Source organism: Panthera pardus, unplaced genomic scaffold, assembly GCF_024362965.1.
Source record: "Panthera pardus isolate Hobbes unplaced genomic scaffold, ASM2436296v1 HiC_scaffold_25, whole genome shotgun sequence".
NCBI classification, from domain to species: Eukaryota; Metazoa; Chordata; class Mammalia; order Carnivora; family Felidae; genus Panthera; species Panthera pardus.
The window spans coordinates 87390690-87414474 of NW_026526821.1; the positions used below are offsets into that span (position 1 = coordinate 87390690).

Below are 23785 nucleotides of genomic sequence, written 5' to 3' on the forward strand. Positions count from 1 at the left end.
TAGATACTAGGTTGCTTCCACCTTTTGACTATTGTGAATAACACTGATATGAACATGGGCATACAGATGTCCATTAGAGTCCCTGCTTACAATTATTTTGGGTGGAATTCCTGGATCATATGGCAATTGTACTTTAGGTCTTTTTTGTTTTGTTTTGTTTTTAGGAGCTACTTAATATTTTTTTTTTTATCTTCTCCAAAGGCAATTCTTCAGTTAGATAGCCCTGAATCTGCTCAATCAATGTATAGCTTTCTGAAACAAAATCCACAGAACATAGGTGACCATGTATTGACCTGCACATTATCTCCAAAGATGGATTCATCAGAGGTAAGATTATTTTGTATAAACTTCTGTGCTTTTAGAAAATGAAAAAAAACTGTGAAGGTCATTCTTCCAAAACTAGAAAGAGGTACTCTGAAGGAAATTTTTTAAGAATTATTCTTGGAGAGTAGTCAAATTGGTACTAAGTTTAGACATTCTTTTAAAAATTTTTGTTGCAATCACTACTCCAATTGTCATGGTTTATGGTGCAGTATAAATTTGTTTAAATTACAGTCAGGTGAAGTAATTTTGAAAAATGTAACATATTCATTCTGATACTTATTACAGACATATGTGTAGAATGATTCTATATATGTAACATGGTCATAATTATCTCCAGAATGCAGAGTCTACTTTTGGTCCATTTTGGCCTTTTGCTGATAGAAATTTGTTTATTTCTTTCTTTAATTTATTTTAAACTCTTGTATAAGACATAAGAGTTACAGATTATTGGCTTACACAGTAATAATACATGTATGAAAATGATAAGTAAACCACCTTCGAAAGAATTAACACGTTTTCTGTAATAGTTTCATTGTATCTCCATAATAGGAGGTAAATAATAGGGTCTATATTTGGTGTCTGCATGGGTTTTTTTTGTTTATTAATGTGCCAAAAATCATATGCTAGCTCAAGAAAAAATACAATTCCACCATCTAAAGCCAAATTAAATAGAGCATCTATAAGTAAATGTATCATGTGGTAGGTACTGATTTCAGACAAATATGAGTGACTTGTTTAAGCTGATAATTTCAGAAACAATTTTAAAAGTTTTTAGCATCTCAACAGAATATTGTATTTTTAAAATTTTGTGTTTTTGATATTTTTGTTATGACATTGTTCAGAATTATAGTAAACATTGATGATATAGAAATTATTTTTCTAAAAATACAGTCCCACATCTTTATACCTAAAGAAAATGAAACAAGTGAAAATTATCAAAAACCTATGCCTGAATTGATACTGTACTTCCCAAGCTTTTATTCAGAACCTTATTGTTATGGCTTATTAAATTGAAGAACATAAGAACAAAGTCTTAGCTCCACCACTGATAAGACAGCCTCGTAGTCTTGAGCATGTCACATAGTGTCCATTATATTGATTCAAAAAATGGTAAATTGATGGTTGAAGCAGGTAGACTAATTTCAAGGTATTGTAATAGTCTCTATGAGAAGTAATAAAAGCTAGACTAGGAAATGGAAATAAATCATGTCCCCAAATGTTTTAAATGACAGGTTTTAATTTACTGTGTTTATAATGAGTTAATTAAGTAATTAGCATCCTTGTATTACCCTCTTCAACACCCTCCCCCTTTCATTTTTGTTACCTGTAATGTTACTTACACAGGTGTTCGTTACAACCTTTAGTTATGTAACTATAGTTACCCCTGCATATGAAGCATGAAGGCTTAATTCTAAGTACTAAAAACTAATATCTGTATTTTTGATATCTTGATTAAGAAGATACTACAGGGGTGCCTGGGTGGCTCAGTTGGTTAAGCGTCCGACTTTGACTCAGGTCATGGTCTCACGGTTTGTGGGTTCGAGCCCCGCATCGAGCTCTGTGCTGACAGCTCAGAGCCCGGAGCCTGTTTCAGATTCTGTGTCTCCCTCTCTCTATGCCCCTCCCCCACTCACGCTTTGTCTCCCTCTGTCTCAAAAATAAACATTAAAAAAAAAATTTAAAAAAAAAGATACTAACTACAGAATTCAGTAGTATCAGGGTGGTTGTGTAAAGAAGGAAATACAGTATCTTGTACAGTTGGAGGTGACTTTCTTATATTCCCATTCATTTTTCAAAATGATGCTGTGTTTTTGTTTTCTTCAGTATTTGGATTATTTCCTGTAGTTTGGGGTAGGGGTTGTTATTGAGAGGAAAAAGGATGATTGTCTTCATGGTCTTCAGGTTATATAACTTAATTACTATTTGTTGACTAGAATCTACTCTTGTTAGAGTGATTCTTCTCACTTTTCTAAATTTATGGCCATTTGTTTTGTAAAGCAACTGTATATGTTTACTTTATTTTTATTGCTCTTCTGAGTTACTTCTGTTATTTCTTGGATTCTGTATCTCCTCCTCTCTTGGATTGCTTTTCTGTTTGCTAGATTACATCATCAAATAATTTTCTGCAGAAATTGTGTATGGACAGTAAACACTCTGAATCCCTGCATATTTGAAATTGACTTTATTTTGCTTTTACATATTTCATTGATAGGTTTTCTAGATGGAGAATTCTGTGCTCCTCACCTGTACTGGGTTTTTTTTTTTTTTAAGTATTCTCTGCAATTAGCATGAGACTTGAACTCACAGCCCCAAGATCAAGAGTCACATACTCTACTGACTGAGCCAGCCAGGTGCCCCTAACCTGTATTGTTAAGGAGAAAGCTGATTCTAATCATATCTCATGTATTTTTTTCTTTTGAAGGCTTTCAGCTTTTATTCATTTATTCATTAAGCAGATATTTATCTAATGCCTTATCTATATGCCAGCATTATTTTAGGTGTTGGAATACATGGATAAACAGAGGAGTTGATGTCCCAAGTCCTCAAGGAGCTTATATTTTAATAGAGAAGACAGACTATAAATCTATAAATCTCTGTCTGTATGTATGTATGTGTCTGTCTCTCTCACTCACAAGCACACACGCATGCACACACACACACACACATGTCAGGTGGTAAAAAATGCTATGAAGTGCTATGGAGACCAATCAAGATAAAAAGGTAGAGAGAGTAATAGATGGTGGCGATTGTGTATTTTAGGGTTGTCAAGGGTAGCCCCTCTGAGGAATAGTTATTTGAGACCTGAACAAAGTAAGAGAGCAAGCTCTACAAATAAAAAGGAAGGGAGGTTTTTAAAGAAGAAGAGCAAGTGCTAAGTCCTTAAGGACAGAGTTGATGATTCATGAACTCCAAGGAGGATCAGTATGGCTAGCTAGCACAGTGAAGAAGGTTTTATCTTGGTTTGGGACTTCATATATCCTGCTTAGAGCACTCAGTGAATTTATAAAGATTGGTGTGTTCCTTTTCCCGAAGAAAGTCTTCCTCTTTAGTGTTCTGTCTTTCTGGAAGTAACACCTGTAACTGATTTTGTGGATTTCAGTTGGAACTGATTGCAGTTCTCTGAAATATCTTCAGTCTATTTTGTATGCTTATCTTGCTTTCTGTTGTGCATTTGTTTTTCTCATTTATGAATAAAGAAGCAAGCTAGCTAATAAGGGTATCTGGTATAGATTTCCTCTACTATCATACAGCTCCCCCACACCCCCCCCCCCCCGTAACTTTCTCCTGTGAATGGGAAGATTGATTGTAAATACTGTGATTGGGGCTTATCAACTCTGATCTTTATGTATCATTACACTGTAGACTGCCCAGCAAGATGCCCCAGTAACGAAGGCCTGGGACTCCCATCACCCACACCAGAATCCTCTTTAGGCACATTGTTCAATTTCTTTAAAGTATAATTTTCACTTTTTAATCTGACAAAATACAGAGAAAGATAATTCCCCACTCAGAATACACATGATTCCCACAGAAAAAGCATATAGCTAGTATGTATAAGCTCTAAAGAGCAGACAGTTTTTGCTATTTTGTTCACTGATGTGTCCAGTGCCTGGACCATTGTTGGTTACATAGGCGTCGAGTGTTGCCTGTTTATAAACTTCCTTTATTTTTGAGAGAGAGAGAGAGAGCACATGCGTGGGAGGTGGAGGGAAGGGACAGAGAGAGAGGAGGACAGGATCTGAAGTGGGCTTTGCCCAGACAGCAGAGATCCCAGTGCGGGGCTCAAACTCACAAACCATGAGATCATGCATGACCTGAGCCACCCAGGTGCCCCCATAGGCATTGAATTTTAATTTCCATTTTGGGCCCTAGGACATTATTTTTTAGTGGTTTAGATACATGTTTAAAAGGATTATTGTTAAATTTTGCTCAGCACTTCTAGGTGTTTTGAATAGAAAGCCTTTTTTTTTTTTAAGATTGTTTTTACTATTATTTAAATCCAAGTTAGTTAACATGTAGTGTAATAATGATTTCAGGAATAGAATTTAGTGATTCACCACTTATAACAACACAGTGTGCATCCCAACAAGTGCCCTCCTTTTATTATTATTATTATTATTATTATTATTATTATTATTATTAGTTAGTGCTTATTTTTGAGAAAGAGAGAGAGAGAGCACCAGCAGGGGAGGGACAGAGAGAGAGGGAGACAGAGAATCTGAAGCAGGTTCCAGGCTCTGAGCTGTCAGTGCAGAGCCCGGTGCGGGGCTCAAACCCATGAACAGTGAGATCATGACCTGAGCTGAAGTTGAACACTCAACTCGACTGAGCCACCCAGGCACCCCTCAACAAATGCCCTCCTTAATGCCCATTGCCCATTTAGCCCTTCGCCCCACCCAACACCCTTCCAGCCATCCTCAATAGTCTTTCTTATAAGTAGTTTTTTTAAATAATAATTGCACAATGAAGATGTTGATGGTTTTTATTCTTTTAAAAAAGGCAGTAATTCTAAGCTTTTAAAGTTAAAAAAGTTTCTTGTTTGTATCAACATTGAGACTTTCTGTCATTAATTTCTGTGTGTCACTTATTCTCTATAACCTACCTAAGGGCTTTTTAATGAGAAGAAAATTCTAGAATCTGAAATTTAAAGTGGACACTGAAAACTGTTTTATTTTTAAGATGTGGTCTTGCTTCTTTAGCTTAGATTTTAAGAACTGAAAACATTGCACTGATGGGTTAAATATTTAAAATCCGGTAGAATAGCCTCTAATGAAATGTGGAATTGTGTTACAGGCTCAAGCTGACAAAGACCCAGAACTAGGAAAAGAAAGGTATGTTGCTTTAAGTTTGCTGTCATTTTTGCATAGTATTTAATTACTGAATTTTGTTTCTGCCTTTTATAGTAATTGTTCACTTGTAGCAAAAAGTTTGTATCTTCCATGTCCATTTTGTGTTATATATATGAAGTGTGGGGGCAGTTTGTGTGTCTTTGGTTTGGTTTTTGGTTTTTGTTTTTTTTATGACTGTTTGAGGGAGCATTGTTTTGTTTTTTAGTCTCTGTAAGGTATTTACTGATACTTTAGAAAAACCAAATATGTAAACTCAGTTTGAATTAAATACACAAATATGACTTCTTTATGAAATGTTTCGTGAGGACTCTTGAACAACTCAATTTCTGTTATCAGTATTCTTGTTAGATTTTTCTATCCCAGAAAAGTTAAACACAGTAATAAAATTTCATTGACTTAAAACCAAAAAAGAAAGTATTCAGTATGTATTTTGATACTTTTTGAAAACAACTGGGGGAAGGATGTTTATTATAAAACAAAATAATGTTTGAAAACTTGGATAAAAGATGAAAACTTGTTCTTATGTGTTTACACAAACTAGTGACTCCTAGTCTTATTTAGACTATATATAGTACACCCTCTTCTTAGTAACTTTCTCACCCTTATAACCACTTTTGCCTCAACCAATTAATTACCTTCTTTTTACTGCTTTTCATTGAGAATCACTGATTTAGAATTCTTTTCCCTTTTTAATACTAAGTGATTTGCCCTTGTTAGAGTCTTTATAATAAGAGCTTATCAGTTTGAAAGAGCATTTTGAAAGTGTTTAAATGTGGATATTTTGTTTTATTTGATGCACTAATTTTAAGATCATGACCTGAGCTGAAGTGGGATGCTCACCTGACTGAGCCACTAGTTGCTTCAGTTTGTCTTAGTAATTCTTACATGAGGCTTTTAAATGATAAAGGTAATTAAGAGTACTTCAAAATATGTTGGTAACTTTAAGCAATTAGGTTTGCTGTATGTGTCAGTACAGACTTTTTTAAATTGTACATTATTAATACCAATTATGTTCACATGTCTAAGACATAATGCCAACAGCACTGTTGAATATAGAAGCCCACAAAGGGCTTATTGAGTGGTAATGTCACACATGTAATATAGGTAGACCTACAGTTTGGCCACACTAACTCCAGCTGATTAAGTGAGTAGGCTCTTCCAAAAATTCATCTTATGTATTTCATTTGACATAGTTTCAGGTCTGCACGAACAGCTATTGTCTGTGTTCTGGTCATTTTTTCCTCTCATTATTTGACTCACCTTTTAAAATCTAAGATCTTTTTTTTTTTTTTTTTTTTTTAATTTTTTTTTTAATGTTTATTTTATTTTTGAGAGAGAGAGAGATTGAGAGAGTGTAAAACAGTAGAGGGGCAGAGAGGGAGGGAGACACAGAATTGGAAGCACGCTTCAGGCTCTGAGCTGTCAGCACAGAGCCGGACACAGGGCTCGAATGCACACAGACTGTAAGATAATGACCTGAGCCGAAGTCGGATGCTCAACCCACTGAGCCACCCAGGCGCCCTGATCCTTTCTTTTTTTTAAGTTTGTTTATTTTTGAGGGAAAGAGAGAGTGAGCCTGTGTGCGTGTGAGCAGGGGAGGGGCAGAGAGAGGGGGATAGAGAGAGAGAGAATCCCATGTGGTCTCTTTGTCAGCCAGAGCCTGGTGTGGGGCTCAAACCCACCAACCATGAGATCATAACCTGAGCTGAAATAGAGTTAGACGCTCAACCAGCTGAGCTACCCAGGCACCCCAAAGATACTTCTTAATGAATTTACAGATAGTTGTTTAATCTTATAAAATTCACTTTTAAAATTCTAGTACTAATAACTTAATTTCCATTTTGCAGTTTTTTCTGACTTACATACATTAGAGAAAAAGACGTGGGATGGGGCCTGAATACTTCACATTTCTTTATCGGGGTAAAGTGATCCTGGGAAAATACTGGTGCTTGTGTTGTTTTTGTTTTTGAGGCACTTTTGAGTGCTAATTCATCTTGATGTGATTATTTTGTTTATAATTAGTTTAATGTATTTAAATGTATTTCCTATTTTTAAAGGAAATCTATGGATGTATTAATAATAGTCTACATTTTGCCTGTTCTCATTCCCTCCCATGTAAACATTATTTACTTACCATGTGATTAAGGATGCAAGGTGCAGTTTTCACCAACTCGTTAATAATGTTGGGAACTTCCCAGTGGCCCTCTGAAATGTAAATACTAATCTTCAGTATTGTTAAATTGTAGTCTAAAGTTTCTCGCCAAGTGTAGGGTATGGTATTAACCTTTGTTCTCATGTCCAGCTTTTTTTGAGTTTTGAAACCCTGGTATTTATGGGGAGGTGGAAGTGGGACAGGGTTGGAAATTAGATACCTATATCCTGGATGTCTTTCCTATTTCTTTTTTGTGCCATTTCCCAAAATTTGACTGTGTATTCCTTTGATCTTTAAAAGACTTCTTTTTTTTTTTTTTTATACTTCGGTGTTAATAATTCATTTATTTGACATCTCAAATTGACTCTCCAGGCTAACTTGATGAACACGGAGGCTTTTTCCCATATTAGCCAGAAAACTAGATGTTAGTTTTTGGTAAATGAAATCTATGAAGAAAGCACTATAATTTTAAAAGACAAATGCATATAAACAAACGTCGTATTAAGCCATTTTTCTAAGTAGGTCCATGCTCTCTGAAGTATGGAACTGCATAGTGATTTGTATAAAAGATAATAGCTTTTTTTTGACAAACCTTAAATATGGTAAAGTGGAAGGACTTACTATGTCCTAGAGCCAGGAATCAACGTCTCCATTGTTTTCCTTTAGCTCAGTAGATTTGGTGTTTTTGTATAGCTCTAATTTATAAAGCCTTTAGTGTTAATGGTTTAGTTCTATAATGAGGCAGGAGTTTGAATTTAATCTTCTTTATTGAAAATGAGTCTTGTAAATTTAAAAATGAAAGCTTACATTTTGAGAAGCAATTATTTACATAACTGCTATAACTAAATGTCACAAGTTTTTCTTATCTTTGTCATATTTGTACTTGGCCACAAGTTTTATTTTGACTAGTTCGAAGGATTTGGAACCCTTAAAATCGGCCATTGGTATTTTTGAATATAAGGGATGTGAATTATTTCAAATAAAAAGTTTTAAACCCTTTCAGCATATAAAGGAAGGTTATATAAATGAATAGAATACATACGGATTAAAGTCTGTCGTTACTGACTTTTGAACTTAATTTCTCAAATTCTGCCTTTATAACTTTTCATCAAGAGGTGTTTCTCCAATCTCTTAGAACATTTTTTCCTTTGGAAGTTTAAACTTAACCATCTTTGGAGGGGAAGACCAGTTTATTGTCGCAAATGATTAGACCCTGATACGGTAGCACTTACTTTTTCCAAAGTTTTGAAATGTTAACATCTCAGGACACTGATATGCCTCATCTTGCATTAACTAAAAGATACGTAGCCATCCTCTGAGAATCATATCGAGCGGATGTCTCATCCCCTCCTTCCTTGAAAACTAGGAGGAAAAAAACCAATATTCTTTACTATGAGGTATTGAAATGGCATTCTGATGTCTTCCTCTAATGTACTGCTTCTAATGTAATTAAGTGGATGTATTTGTGACATTTGATTTGTTTTGATAGCATTGCTTCGGAAGCTCAGATTTTCCTTGTCATTCTTCAAGATAACCTCTGATCTATGGAACATTAATATAAAAAGTTATTCTGTCTCTGTCTCAATGAAAGAAGTTGAATTACAGAATCACATACACTTTTGTTTACTTTGGATTTAGGAAGACCACAGTGAAAAAAGATCAATTATATATACTTGCCATGCATTTTCTCCATTTCTTCTGAACAATTTTACTTAAGACTTCAGAATTCTAAATTATTCTTCTGTAACTGGAAAGATTTCTTTTAATATATACTTTGTCACTCAGGTGGCCAAAGGCACATACTTTATGTTAAGGTGATTCTATTAGTTTTACCTCTAACTTTGAATCCAATAGAGTATTTAAAAGATACTTCCAAAGAAAGATTTCTTTTACGTATTACTATTAGTAATAAATACAGTTCTTGGGAAAAACAAATCTGTCTCACATCCAAAAAAAAAAGAGTTGACATGGTTAAGAGTATAGCCTTTCTCCCTACCAGTTTCTTTTTCTGTTCATTTTAGGTAAGATTCACTTAAAATTTTAAATTTCAATGCATGGATTATTAGTTTCATTGTAGAACTATACATATATTTTATTATTTTAGTTAGCACTCTTGGGAAGATCTTAATAATTTGAGATGTCTCACATTCAGCCTTCTCATGTCTAGTGCAAACGTGACCCACAAGGAAAAAAATTGGTTAGAAGAATTTTATCAGTGATCATAGTTTTGTCATTATTTCCTTTGAACTAAGAAGAAATCTTCAATGCAATGGAGGATCTTTTTAAAAATTTTATATTGTTTACATATTTATGTCAAAACATCTTAACCATTTTAATGCCTATTGGCTGGATTTCCCAGTGCTTATTACTAATGCATCAGGAAGTCTTAACAATTGGCATCAAGAGGATTATTTATAATGGTTGAATTCTCATCATAGTTTGATTTTTGTTTGTGTTTTTGTTTGTGTTCTTTTTTTTGTTTGTTTTTAAATACTTTTAGCCCTGACTTGAAAAACAGTCCAGTTGATGAAAGTGAGGTGCAAACAGCAGCTGATAGTCCCTCTGTTAAACCTAGTGAGGTTGAAGAAGAAACTGTTCCCAACATTGAAACAGAAACTTCTGTACAGCTGGAAGAACCTTGTGTGGAAGAACCTGAAAAAGCACTATGTGACTCTGACTTTGCTATTGAAACGTTGGAAGTTGAAACTCAAGGAGAAGAGGTCAAAGTGGAAATTCCTCTTGTAGCATCCACTCCAATCAGTATTGAATTATTTACTGAAAATGTAGAGGAGTGTGTTTTAAATCAGCAGGTGTATACCAGTGACTTTGAGAAGGAAGAGGCAGAAATTATTAACCCTGAAACAGAATTATCTACATCTGACAGTGCATTTATAGAAGAAAGGAACATTAAAGGAATTCTAGAAGAATCTCCAGCTGAAGCAGAAGATTTCTTTTCTGGGATTACACAGTCTATGATAGAAGCTGTAGCTGAAGTGGACAAACACGAAACTGTTTCAGAAATAGTACCATCTCCTTGCGTTGTGGCCTTAGTACCTGGAATTGCCATTGGGGATGAGAAAGCAGTGAACAAAAAGGGAATTCCTGAGAAAAGTAACATGGATGAAAAGGAGAAGAATGAAATTAATAGTAAGGAAACCAGAATGGATCTGCAGATAGGAACAGAAAAGGCTGAAAGGAATGATGCTAGGATGGTTGCAGAGAAGTTGGAAAAGATTATGGCAGCAGTGAAAGAAAAGCCTGCAGAAAATGCTGTGATCAAGGCATACCCAAATAAAGGAATGGGTCAGGCCAACAAGCCTGATGAAACTAGTAAAACTAGTATGTTGGCTGTATCAAATACACCTAGCACTAAATCAAGCATCAAGGCTGGTATGGTCTCCTCTCCAAAGGCAAAAGCTACAGCTTCAAAATCTGAAAACCAGAAAAGTTTTCTAAAATCTGTACTCAGAGATCAAATAAATGCTGAAAAGAAACTTTCAGCCAAGGAATTGGGTCTCCTTAAACCTCCAAGTGCCAGGTCAGGCTTGGCTGAAAACAGCAATAAATTCAGACCCACTCATTGCGGTGTTACCAGAGGAGGCAGTGGAAGGATCTCAGCCCTGCAAGGCAAGGATTCTAAACTGGATTACAGGGATATTACAAAACAATCTCAGGAAACAGAGGCTAGACCTTCCATCATGAAACGGGATGACAGCAACAATAAGGTGAGGAGGGTAGGAAGAATGGCTCAGTGTATCTTTGAAATAGCTCTGCTGTGGTAGCTTTGGAGTAGGAGATGTAATCTTGTTTTGTACTTTCATCTCCTCACTCCACTCCCAAACTCAGTTTCTCTTAATGATTCCACCGAGTTAAGCCAATAGACATTTAAATAATAAGCTCAAGTTAGTAATTTATTAACAGGTTTGAAAAACGTTATTTGGATAAAATGTGGTCAGAAATATAACTGGTTTAAAAAAAATTCTGCAGTGAATGTCCTGAGGTGACTTAGCACTCTGCTTCTGAATGGGAAACGGTTTTCTTTTTTAAAGTGAAGCTTCCTTTATCAGCTTACTGATTGCCCAACTTAGACATTGTGGCTATAGGGAAGAAAAGATCAATAAAACAATTTACCTACAGCTTACAGAGATGATGCCTGTACTGTTAAATGATTGTTGACTTAGTGTGCTATACCTGTTAACTGTTTGCATAATTAAATGTGTTTGGATATTGTTTGGTGTTTGGATTCTTTTTTTTTTTTTTTTTTTTTTTTTTTTTTTTTAAGGACATTAATAACATAGTTGTAAATTCTGTTTTTCTATATTTTTTTACTTAATGTTTCAGACTTTGGCTGGGCAAAACACTAAGAATCCTAAAGGCACCACTGGTAGAAGTTCCAAATCTAAAGAGGTAAGAAACAAGTCACTAACATTAAGCCTTCTATTCTGTCCTTCAACAGAAGAGTTCATCTGTGGTGTAACTTGTGTCTGTCTCTCCTGTAATAGTCAATTTGATACAGGGCAAGGGACAGGATGAGATACCTTTTTTTTGACCCTACCACCAATTTGTTTTTTGACCTTGAGCTAGGCTAAATGGTTTGTGTTCATGGTGCAGGGCAAAAAATTAGGCAGGGGTAGGAAGGGAATTAAAATAGGAAAATCCCTCCAATCTTATATTGATGGCAGTAGGTTATAAACACAGAATAAAAGCACATGTGTAAAGAAGACTGGTGTTTGACTGGGGTCCTTGCCATTCTGTGGAACTTGCAAACAGGTCTTCTTTTTGAGATGCTCAATTTAACCTAACTGGATGGGCTCTTAAGATTTACTTTCCTGGTACTAAGTTCTACTGCCAAATAAATGTCTTCTTTTTGTTGTTGTTGTTTGATATTTTAGGTTTCCTACCATGCATAAAATATTTTTTTAGTCATTTTATTTTTTTCCCCTGGTAAGGGATGATGTGGGGCCTATTTTATTCAGGGCAAGGAGAAATGGTAGTAGTTTAAGAAGCAGAAGTAAGGATAACAGTTATTTCTGTTGTCTTAATAAGTGGGTATTACAAATGCTTACATGTCCGTTCCCTCCCCCACCCCCTTACTGAGTGTATGTTCTAATGTCATTATATATACTAGTAATTGATTGTTGATAGCATACTAAGTTTGTAGGAGGCCTGTTGGGGATTATTTTCTTTAGTATTAACACCATTTTTCAAATTACAGATACTGTTTTTTCTCTCTCTCTCTGTCTCTTGTCTCTTTTAGAATTAAATTTTGAGAGAGAGAGTGTGTGCAAGTGAGGGAGGGTCAGAGGGAGAGACGGACAGGATCCCAAGCAGGCTCCATGCTCAGTGTGGAGCCAACATGGGGCTTGATCTCACAATCATAAGATCATGACTTGAGCTGAAATCAAGAGTTGAACGCCTAATCAGCTGAACCACCCAGGCGTCCCACATACTGTTGTTTTGTTTTGTTTTTTTTTTCAAATGCAGTTGTATTTGACATTAAGTCTTACTTAGTAAGAATAAACTTCATATTAATGCTGTATATCTTAATTGGTTAATGGAGCAATCTACTTAGCTATTTACTTTCTGGCTGCATTTGAGGTACTTTTAATAGTCTGATAAGTCTCCTAGAACACTTGTTAGGTAACATTTAACAGGGAACAGTAAATTCTTTACATTGTTGTAATTGGTAAGTGCTTTTAAGTGTAGTATTTTGTTTCATATTTCAAAACTCGTATATCACTTAGGAGATAATTGTAATCTTATTGAAATTAAGTAAAGGTGAAAGTAGGTTGATCTTGTTAAGATTTTACCTTTGGTGTTGTTTATTATGAATTAGAGCTGATTCATTTGTGGGGCTTTAAAAACTAGCTTCTCTCAGCCTATAGGAAATTTCTTTGCCCTGAAATTCTCACAGATGATCCTTCATGCACATTTACTGAGATTATTTGGAACCTGACCAGTTGTTGGTATCTGGTTCTGTTCACAGTTCTGTGATTTTTTTTTTTTAATCTTTTCAACAGGAATCATCATTTCCATTTAATTTGGATGAATTTGTCACAGTAGATGAGGTTATAGAAGAAGTAAATCCTTTTCAAGCCAAGCAGAACCCACTAAAGGGAAAAAGAAAAGAAGCTCTGAAAAATACCCCTTCCTCTGAACTTAACTTAAAGAAGAAGAAAGGGAAAACTTCTGCCCCTCGTGTTGTTGAGGGGGAATTATCTTTTGTAACATTGGATGAGATTGGGGAAGAGGAAGATGGAGCTGCACATCTAGCACAAGCTCTAGTCACTGTGGATGAAGTAATTGATGAAGAAGAAATAAATATGGAAGAAATGGTAAAAAATTCAAATTCACTTCTTACATTAGATGAGTTAATTGATCAAGATGATTGCATTTCCCATAGTGAACCTAAAGATGTTACTGTACTGTCAGTGGCTGAAGAGCAAGATCTCCTCAAACAGGAACGCTTGGTAACTGTGGATGAAATTGGAGAAGTTGAGGAGCTACCTTTAAATGAATCGGCAGACTTAAGTTTTACCACTTTAAATACTAAAGGAGATGAGGGAAATACTGGAAGGGATCCCATTGGGTTCATTTCTTCCCAGATGCCTGAAGACCCTTCTACCTTAGTTACTGTAGATGAGATACAGGATGACAGCAGTGATTTGCATTTAGTGACTTTGGATGAAGTAACTGAAGAGGATGAAGACTCCCTGGCAGATTTTAACAACCTTAAAGAAGAGCTTAATTTTGTTACTGTTGATGAAGTTGGAGAGGAGGAAGATGGAGACAATGATTTAAAAGTTGAATTAGCACAAAGCAAAAATGACCATCCCACAGATAAAAGGGGGGATAGAAAGAAGAGAGCTGTGGACACAAAGAAGATGAAACTTGAAGCCTTGTCCCACGTTGGTCCAATAAATGAGAATGTTATGGAAGAAGATCTGAAAACCATGATTGAAAGACATTTAGCAGGTAGATATTTAGAAGTGGTAGTTTTTCTGCTTTATGAGGGGATTTCATTTACAATTTTTAAAATGTTGCATCATTACTAATAATTTTTCCTGTGTTAATATAAGAAGTCAACAAGCAGTTATATGGCCAGTGATACTATCCAAATAAATGTGTGCAAGTTCACAGATTTCTTTTAACTATAGAGCAGACTTTGTCCCAAGTTATCATACCTCAAGAAAAGATGACAAAGCTGGAAAGCAAACTAGAGTGCCCAAATTAGAATTGGAATGAAAATGGTATATTTGTGTTACTGGAAAACACAGCTTGTGATGAATAGAAGGATGTTATACCAGACTGCTTCCCAGTTTTTCCTGAGATTTAGGAATTAGAAAAATTTGTAAAGGTACCATTTCACTGTTAAGTAATATTTTGATGGTATAGAGTAATAGGTTTAGCTCACTTTAGGAAGATCAAAATAATTTCTGAACTAAGAATGGCATGCTATTACTATAGCAATAAATTAGACTTTCTCTTTAAAGCTAAAACGCCAACCAAGAGAGTTAGAATTGGGAAAACACCACCATCGGAAAGAGCTGTTGCGACAGAACCAGTGAAAGGTGAAGAGGCCTTCCAAATTAGTGAAGGTAAAGCAGGATTGATGGAAGTGGGGAGGAGTGTAGAAAGTAACACAACACAAGGTGGTCATTGAAATTCCAAAGGTCTACCATCTAAGAAGAAAAGTAGAAAAGCAGTGAAATAGAGTGGGGGGGGTGGTGAGGCAGAGAAGGCAGCCTTACCTGGATAAAGATTTTTGTCTTTGTAACTTGAAGATAATGGAATATAATAGAATGGGATAACAGAATAGGAGGCAGTCCTTTTATGATAGAATGTGACAATAAAACATGACAATTTTGTGGAAATGATACACAAAAGGTTATTCTGACCATGTTGCAGCCTCAAGTAGAAATCATTCCTCAATTCTTATTTGTGGGCCCAGATCCCTTGCTTTGTGGAGGCTGCCAAGCAGCTAGCCAATGGATTAAACAAGGTGTCTAAACATTGATAAAATGTATGTTGAAACAAATAAGGACCAGTGTCTAGTGAGAGTGAATACTCTAGTCACTCAACAAATATTTGTCACTGTGTCTATTATATTCAGAGCAAAATTATAAAAAGGGTAAGAAAAAACACACAGTTCCATGTCTCAAGTTAACTGATTCAGAGAGTTAAAGCAAAAAATCAACTACTAGGATGACTTTAAACAGCACTACAAGGTATTCTTTGTACCATTCTCGTTGATGTACCCTCCTTGCCCTCTTGCTTTTCTGTCCTGTCTTCTTTAAGGAAAAACTACCAACTGTGATCCAGTCCAAGTTCATTGAATCTGATCTAAGCTGTGCCCTCAGTGCTGCTTCACAGTCTGTTCTAGGCCTCCTTTCTTCCTCATTTCCTAACCAGATGTAATAGAGGTCTTTCCCCACTCTGTATCACCTGCTGCATTACCCAGCTCATTCCTCCCTGGATAACCTTGCTTTCATTTCCATTTACCAGAGCAGATAGAGTATCTCCCCTGTCTACCAACTTGTATTTGATCTACCGTGGCACCTCACATATAAAATATGGCCAAGTCTTTCCCATTAAAAAAAAAAACATGCCCTTAACTTGGGAATCCTTCTGGTTCCCACCCCTTCTCTTTGCTTTCAGTGCGAAGTATCTGGAAGGAATCACCTGTTCTCACTTCTCCTCATTAAACTGAATGTATTTTGACTTCTTTCTAATTCACCTTCCTGAAATTGATGTTGACAGAGAACCCCCCAGCTTGATTTATTGTTTTCTTTTCTTCCTAATTTGGTTTTATTTGACCTCTCTGCATTATTCGTTACTATTGTTCATGTCTTTCTTGAAGCTCTCTCCCATGGCTAAGTGGGTACTCTTCCTTCTTTGTGTGTTCTTCTCCATAACTTCTCCTTGATATAAAGCTATAGTTAGTAGTTTGGTAATCTGACAAATAGCTCCTAGCATGATTTCATGAGAGTGTTTTTCTCCCAGGATTTCTGTTTGCAACTACCAGCTTGTCTAGAACTGCCTCATCTCAGCTGAAGAATAAAGATGACTTATATACTGTTTATATAACAATTTATTTCTGTTAATGGACAATACCTTTTGACAAAAGGACCTAGCAGAAGCAAAAGTAATTTTCTGAATAATTTTAAACCTAAAATAATTGTTCTAATCTATTTAAATAATTATATATAACATATATTTTTAATATTACAAGATAAATGTAGCCGGAGCAAATATGTTTGAGAAAGTTTATTATTACTCTGGTGAGGGAATAAACTTTTGTAGGAAGAGACTACAGACTATTTTAATCAAGTCAAGAAAAGGGAGAGCCTTTTTTAATTGACTCTTTAGGACTTGATGACTTGTAAGACACCAGGAATAATGATTTCATAGTTCCTGTCCATCCCCTCATATTTGTTGAAGAGTGGCTCAGTTGCATGGAGAGACACTGAACTTGAAGTCACAAGCTTTGGTTCTAGCCTCTGTCCAAGCCTTGCAACCTTGGGCATGCCTATAGTTTCTTGTGTCTTGGTTTTGCTTTCTCCATCTCTGAAGAAATAGGGATAATGATGATTTGACCTGCCTATCTCACACAAGATAAACGCTAAGTAGATGGTGTATATGTGAAGGAGATTTGTCAACTACCACAGTAACAGTAAGGTATTACAGCTACTGAGGGTAACCAGGATTGCTTGGAACCAGTTCCCATTTTTGTTTTCCCCCAAGATCATATTATGCAGAGTCTGCTAACATTGAATGTTTCTCACATATTACTTTGCGGGGCTTTAACATTTGTAATTTCACTTACGATTCTGTCTGACAAGGGTCTTGTCTGTCAGTTTAGGCTCAGTTTTTCCTGATTGGAAGAGCCTCCGTACAGGGCATCAGAATTATTTTCTGCCCATGTCTTTTCCTCCTTAATCCACACTCTTTCCCAGCCCAACCCAACCCTTTAACATACTCTAGTTAACTCTTGACAGTAATTATAGAACTTGGGCTTCTTCCATTACCATTTAAGTTCTTTTGAGAGCAATATATAAACAAAATATGCTGTTAGCTTTTGTCCATTTATTCCTAACATTGAAGAATCTTGGAAGAGTGGTCAAGTGGGATTAACCAAGGAAGGTTTACTTAGAGAGATGAACCATAAATCAATCTTTGAAGGCAGGGACTATCTGATGTTCGGTTTATAGGCTGTAAGTCTATTTTGAATAACTTTTTCCTTGAAAATTTAATGATTTTAGTTGATGAAGAATCTGCATTGAAGGATTCAGAACCAGAACGAAAACGTAAGAAGATTGAGGATTCTTTAGGGAAATCAGTGGTACCTGATGTTCCCGAAGGTAAAAATAAACATGACATTTTTCCTTCTCCATATGAAATAAAAGTTCGGTACCATAGTAAGCGTTCTGTTGTTTAGATAACTAATGCAGTAACCTTGCTTAGATGATTATTTAGAGTAGAAATTGACATTCGCATTTCTGAAGACAGTTTATTAGGCCTAGCAAGGTTTTCTTTGCATTCTGGGAAATGTCTCTTCTTGTATTCCTGTACTTCATTTGCTGCTATGGAAAGAATTGAGTTATACTTGCCCAGGCAGAAATTTCAGTTAAATAGAACATGCTGGAAAGCTTGGCTGGCAAACTGTTTCGTGGCCAGCTAAAATGAGCTAAGGAGCACCATATTTGTTTACCCAGCATATTCCCCAAGCAGTTACCCATCGTTCTGCCTCTTTTTTTCTTGATTTATTTTAATAGGATTCCAAAAAGGTTTATTTCAAAGGCTTTTAGATTATTTTCCAGTAAATTGCTATTCTGAAGGAATGTCATGGTATCCTGGAGGCTCTGGAATATTATAGAATCCATTCAAAGATAGAGACATCGGTTTTGTGATTAAAAGCTTAATTGCTCTTGATCCCTAGGTACACAGCCGTATATATTATGTTTATATGTAAATATATATTGTGATTAGCACGTTTGTTGTGTTTAGATAAATTAACACAGCTATAGATAAATTATTAATTTTCCTCCACTCTCTTCCCCCCTTTTTCTTCCATCCTGTAGATTTGGACTTTCTTGTACCGAAGGCTGGATTCTTCTGTCCAATTTGTTCCCTCTTCTACTCAGGTGAAAAAGCAATGACAAATCACTGCAAGAGTACACGTCATAAGCAAAATACAGAGGTAACTCTTTTTTTTCTTAACATCTCATGAAATTCTTCAGGGGGTAGTATTATAATCAAACTACTTAAGTGTCCACCCAAAATGTACATTCTTTCCCTTTGGGAGAACTTTTGAAGGTTTGTACCTGTTTATTCCTCTTCAGTTCAAAAGTACAGTCTTCAGTGTACCTTGCCAGGAACTCCTAGTCTTTATTCCTTTTCCTCTGGCAGCATTCCCCAGAGTAGATTCTGCAGGTCATTAGTCCCATGTGACGCTCCATTAAAGTGTGGAAAACCATGTATTCTGATGGCCTCTTGCAGAATCATGGACACATAGCTTTTTAAATTTTGTGAATTGTCTAGTCAGAATCTGCTAAACTTTATTTAACCCATTCCCTAAATGGATTTAATCACAACCCCTCTTCCCTGTTTAAAATTGTACTCATCTTTAGGAAGCACTACTTTAGAGAATCATCATTAACCATAGTTGAAGCAGTGTTTCTGATTCCTCCAGAATCTTTGAGAGTTGTTTTATATATCCTCTACCTTGAATCTGTGGCATCAATACTGCTCTAACATTTATTGAGTTGTTATTTGCTGGAAGCATATTTACTCCCCTTGTCAATTCTGTGAGGTGGATGGTGTCATTCAAAATGTACTTTAAAAATTTTTTTTTTAATTTTTTATTGTTCCAGTTATAAAGATCAGGAAAACAGGCTTAAAGAGTATCTAAACCCAAGTATCTAGTCCCAAGTTCACATAGCTAGTTCATGGCAGACCTAGGATTTGAACCTAGCTCTGTTCTATTCTGGCCTCAAACCCTTAACTGTTACGCTATACTACCTGTGCTCTTAACTTTATCATGTCATTTTTCCATTTAAAATTTCCACTGGCATTGTATTACATTTGGAATAATATCCAGACTTCTTCTTGTAGGGCTATGAAGATCTGATTCCTGTTTCTCTGATCTCACTGTTATTGCTCACTACCTTTCAGTTTTCCTAGCTCTCTTGGCTTTCCTTTTCATACATGAAAGGCCCCTTTGCTGCTTTTGTACCTCTGTATCACTGTTCCTTTGCTGTCTCCCAATGCCACTTGTATAGCCAACTTTTCCCCATCATTTAGCTAAGTCTGAATTCTAGTATCAACTTCCCAGAAGGGGCTGTGCTTAAGAAAGACCTAGCTGAAGTACAAAACTCCCTCCCACTTCCAAAAAGAGTCAACCTCGATCACTTACCTTATTGTATTTCTTTCCTTTATAGTGCTTACCAGCACCCAAAATTATCTTGTTTATTTATTATTTTATTATTTCTCTTCCCCCACTAGAATGTAAGCTCCATGAAATAAAGGGCCTTAGCTATCTTGTTGACCACTGAATCCCCAAGCACCAAGCATAATGCCTGGTATATCATAAATATCAGATGACTGGTGAATGGAAGGAAAGAATGTTAATGTAAGGCAATGTGTTTCTAATCTTTATTTTGTAGGATCAGGCTCTTTTAAATTGTAAATTCAGTGAAATATATTAGATACGTTTGTATACAGAGCAAAGCTACATCTAATAAACATTTTATATTGCAAATTGCTTTTAACAGAAGTTCATGGCCAAACAAAGAAAGGAAAAGGAGCAGAATGAGGCTGAAGAAAGAAGCTCTAGGTGATTGGGGGAAAGGGGAAGAACTTCATTAGAAATTCGTTTAGGGTCCAGTTGATTTGTGTATTTTTGTTATCATTAATTTGTAATTTTTGTTTCAGAAGCAAATATTCATGTTGTACAAATTTCTGATTGCCCTTGATGTGGAGAGACTGATGGGGAAAGTATGATGGGTTTGATTTTTATATCAAATCATCAGGCATGGAGAAATATCTTTTAGAAGTGTTAAAATAAATGTTCCTACTGTATATTTAAAATATCATCTTGTGTTTGTGGCTGATTTTATTAAAGACTTGGTTGCCTCTGATTTCAGACAGGAGACCGCTGTGACTTAGGATGTTTGGGGATTCTTCATGTATTACTGGAAGTCATAGCATAGCAGGGTTTCACTTTGCTTCAACCATTCATATATAGGTCAGAGATTTCTTAAAACTCCCATTTTTTCTGGATAAAATAACATTATAGCAAGTTTGACCCAGGTAAGTTTAAGTAAAATTGCAGCTTTTAACGTGTTAGGAAGATACTTTTTTCTGCTTGAGGTAACATCTGTTTCTGCCAGGACCTATTTAAGATAGCTTCTAGCAAGTCATTTGGTATTAGCTTGAAACTACAAAGACCAAGCAGCCTGTACTTCTGTGAACCATAATACAGTTGCTTTTTAAACCATTTGAATTTGTATTCAATATGTTTGTAAGAGTTGCAAAGGTGCAAAAAATAATTCAATGGATTATTAGGTGCTGGACATAGCCCTGTACTGTAAATTTTTAGATTAGGCATGCTTCAAACATAGGCCCACTGACTTTGAATTGCTTTAATACCAGATTTCGTAACTTTTCCAAGATTAGAGTACACCAGTTAATAAGAGAGAATGAATGGAAGGAAATGAAAAACTACTACTTTTTTGGGGTTTTTTTTTTTTTAATTTTTTTTAATTTGAGAGAGCACCAGAGTAGGGGAGAGGGAGAGAAGAGAGACTGGATCTTAAGCAGACTCCACGCTCAGTGTAGAGCCCAATGCAGGGCTCAGTCCAACGACCCTGTGATCATGACCTGAGCCGAAATCAAGACTCAGACGCTCAACTGACGAAGCCACCCAGGCGCCTGAAAACTACTACTTTTTTAGATCTCTTACTCCCATCATAGCACATTACCTCACAGTGAGCGAGAACGAGGAACAAAAAGCAGCAACTTTTTGTTGCCCACTAAATTCACTGCACACTCAGTTCAGGCTTAGCCACAGCTTGAGCAAAATGACAAACTGTTACTACATGCCATAGACTAATGAATGGGGTGGGGAGAGGGATAGCTTATGAATGCCATCTGTCTATTGTAATTAAAACCTGATAGGTGAGGTAGGTAATAAGATGGAGAAGAGCTATTAAAAGGTTGCAGAATAAGGTGCCAGTGAGCTAAAGCAGTATAGTCAGAATCTTTTCCTTAGGCCGCTCTGAAGCTTTTAAAACCAGAGATAGTAAGAGCTTTAATCTTGTCTGAATCAACTTTGGAATAAAAAAAATTTCTTTATTAGCGTTTTTATTTATTTTTTGAGAGAGAGCATGAGCAGGGGAGGGGCAGAAGAGAGGGAAACACAGACTCCAAAGCAGGCTCCAGGCTCTGAGCTGTCATCACAGAGCCCAACTCGGGACTTGAAGTCATGGAAGCCACAAGATCATGACCTGAGCCGAAATCAGACGCCTAACCAGCTGAGCCACCCAGACACCCCTCAACTTTGGAATTTAATCTTAAAATTTTAAGTGTGAAACTCTTACTTCTGTCAAATTAGTTACATGGAAATTGGGATTCTAAATTAGAATAAAAGGAACTCCTAAAGCATAAAAGTGGTAGGGATGATTTTTGTTTCATCCTAGTGACAGGTGTTGATGGTTAGTAAACCATATATAAACCATGCTGTACTTAGTAAATCATGTTCCTGTCTGCTGCTTATTGTTCTTAAGACTGGGAATTTTTAGGGTTCCAAATACAAAAGATTTTTGTGTTTTTCTAAAAATAAAGACTTCTTTGCATATAATTTTAGAATTGTTGTATACTTTTTTCAGAAAACCTTGTAATACCTCCATCCTTTATTCACACTATACTTTATCATACATGTAGCAGTTTTTGCTTACTAGTTGGTTGGGGGATATAATTTATTGCAGTGTACTTTTTAAAATTTCTATCATTTCATCATCTAGACACCAAAGCAATAAAAGATTGCATTCAACACCACTTCTAATAAAAATTTCTAGGTTTTATTACCCTTTCTGGCACAGAACGCTGTGGAAATTTTCTGCCTCTCCAAAACTGTTCCTTCTGAATTCTTGAAAAAAAAATGAGAGCCAAGTTTTTAAGATTTAAAATTTTTGTTTTAATATGATTTGGTTGTGGAAAATACCAGGCGTATTGAAGAAAATAGGACAATTTACACATACATACTAATTATGTAGTTTCAATAATTATGAACCCAAAGCTGAATATATGTATCTCCACTCGTACCTCTATTTTAAAGTAAATCTCAGCATGTCAGTTTACCCGTACATATTTCATTATGTGCTTTTTAAAAATAAGGATTATTTTCATGTAACCAATAACATCATTAATGATATCCCTTATTTAAATACAGTTCAAATTTTCTAATGTTTCATAAATGATTTTTATTTTATTATACTGTGTTTGAATCAAGGTCCAAATAAAGTCCATACCTTGTGACTGTTTTGATAGGTCTTTTTTCTTTAATGTATGTTTATTTTTGAGAGCGAGTGAGCCAAAGCCGGGGAGGAGCACAGAGATAGGGAGGGAGGGAGGGAGACAGGGAGACACACAGATTCCAAAGCAGGCTCCAGGCTCCTAGCTGTCAGCATAGAGCCTGAAGCAGGGCTTGAACTCAGAAACTGTGAGATCATGAGCTGAAGTCAGATACTCAACCAACAGACCTACCCAGGCACCTCTAATAATTTTAAAATGGGGTTTGTACGTTTCTGCATTTCTTAATTTCTTAATTTATTTGTTTGGTATTATAAAGAATAATCTGATGGATCGGAAATGGGGGGGGGGGGAGGAAAGAAAAATAAAGCTGATCCCTCACATAATTTGAGAAACACTGCTGAAGTGTTCCTCACAGTTTAGATTTTGTTGATTGCAGCCTTGTAGTGCAATTTTAGTGTATTCCTCTATCCTATGATGTCCTTTGAATCTGTGGTTGAATATGGAAACATCAGAATTTCGTTCTTTTTCTTTTTGTCAAGACTGCTTCTGGTGGTGATGTGGTCTTCCTGATCAGGAGGCACAAAGTATCTGATTGTTTTCTTTGGGATTTTAGTAGCAGTTGATGCTTAAAGTTTAGATGTATATTTTATTCATTGAGGGTTGCAAAATGGTGATATTTTAATGTATATTCCTTGTATAAGCTGGAATACTCTTCTGAAAAGAGAAACTTGTCTCGTCTGCTTTTTAGTTACTTAGTGGTGTAGTTTGTTTAAGAAAGGCATGATGCAGGGGGTGCCTAGGTGGCTCATTCTGGTAAGCCTCCACCTCTTGATTTCGGCTCAGGTCATAATCTCATGGTTCATAGGTTCGAGCCCTGTGTTGGCTCGGTATTCTTTCCCTCTCTGTGCCCCTCCTCTTCTATCTC

General features: G+C 35.9%; 1 protein-coding gene across 10 annotated transcripts in view; it reads left to right on the forward strand.

Moving 5' to 3' along the window:
• ZNF638 (zinc finger protein 638) overlaps window positions 1–20420 on the forward strand; it is a 136592-nt gene extending 116172 nt beyond the window's left edge. For 7 of the 10 annotated variants that reach the window (XM_019441369.2, XM_019441424.2, XM_019441384.2 and 4 more), the window contains 9 exons: window positions 202–327; window positions 5119–5156; window positions 9827–11051; window positions 11668–11733; window positions 13347–14301; window positions 14805–14924; window positions 17589–17687; window positions 18408–18526; window positions 20100–20420. In XM_019441369.2, coding sequence (XP_019296914.1) covers window positions 202–327; window positions 5119–5156; window positions 9827–11051; window positions 11668–11733; window positions 13347–14301; window positions 14805–14924; window positions 17589–17687; window positions 18408–18526; window positions 20100–20165 — 2814 coding nt within the window. In that variant the 3' untranslated portion in view covers window positions 20166–20420. Of the gene's footprint in view, window positions 1–201; window positions 328–5118; window positions 5157–9826; window positions 11052–11667; window positions 11734–13346; window positions 14302–14804; window positions 14925–17588; window positions 17688–18407; window positions 18527–19830; window positions 19958–20099 lie in introns of all 10 variants that reach the window. The other 3 variants (XR_002077861.2, XM_019441395.2, XM_019441417.2) reach the window with 3 other exon arrangements.
• Window positions 20421–23785: the final 3365 nt, after the last annotated feature.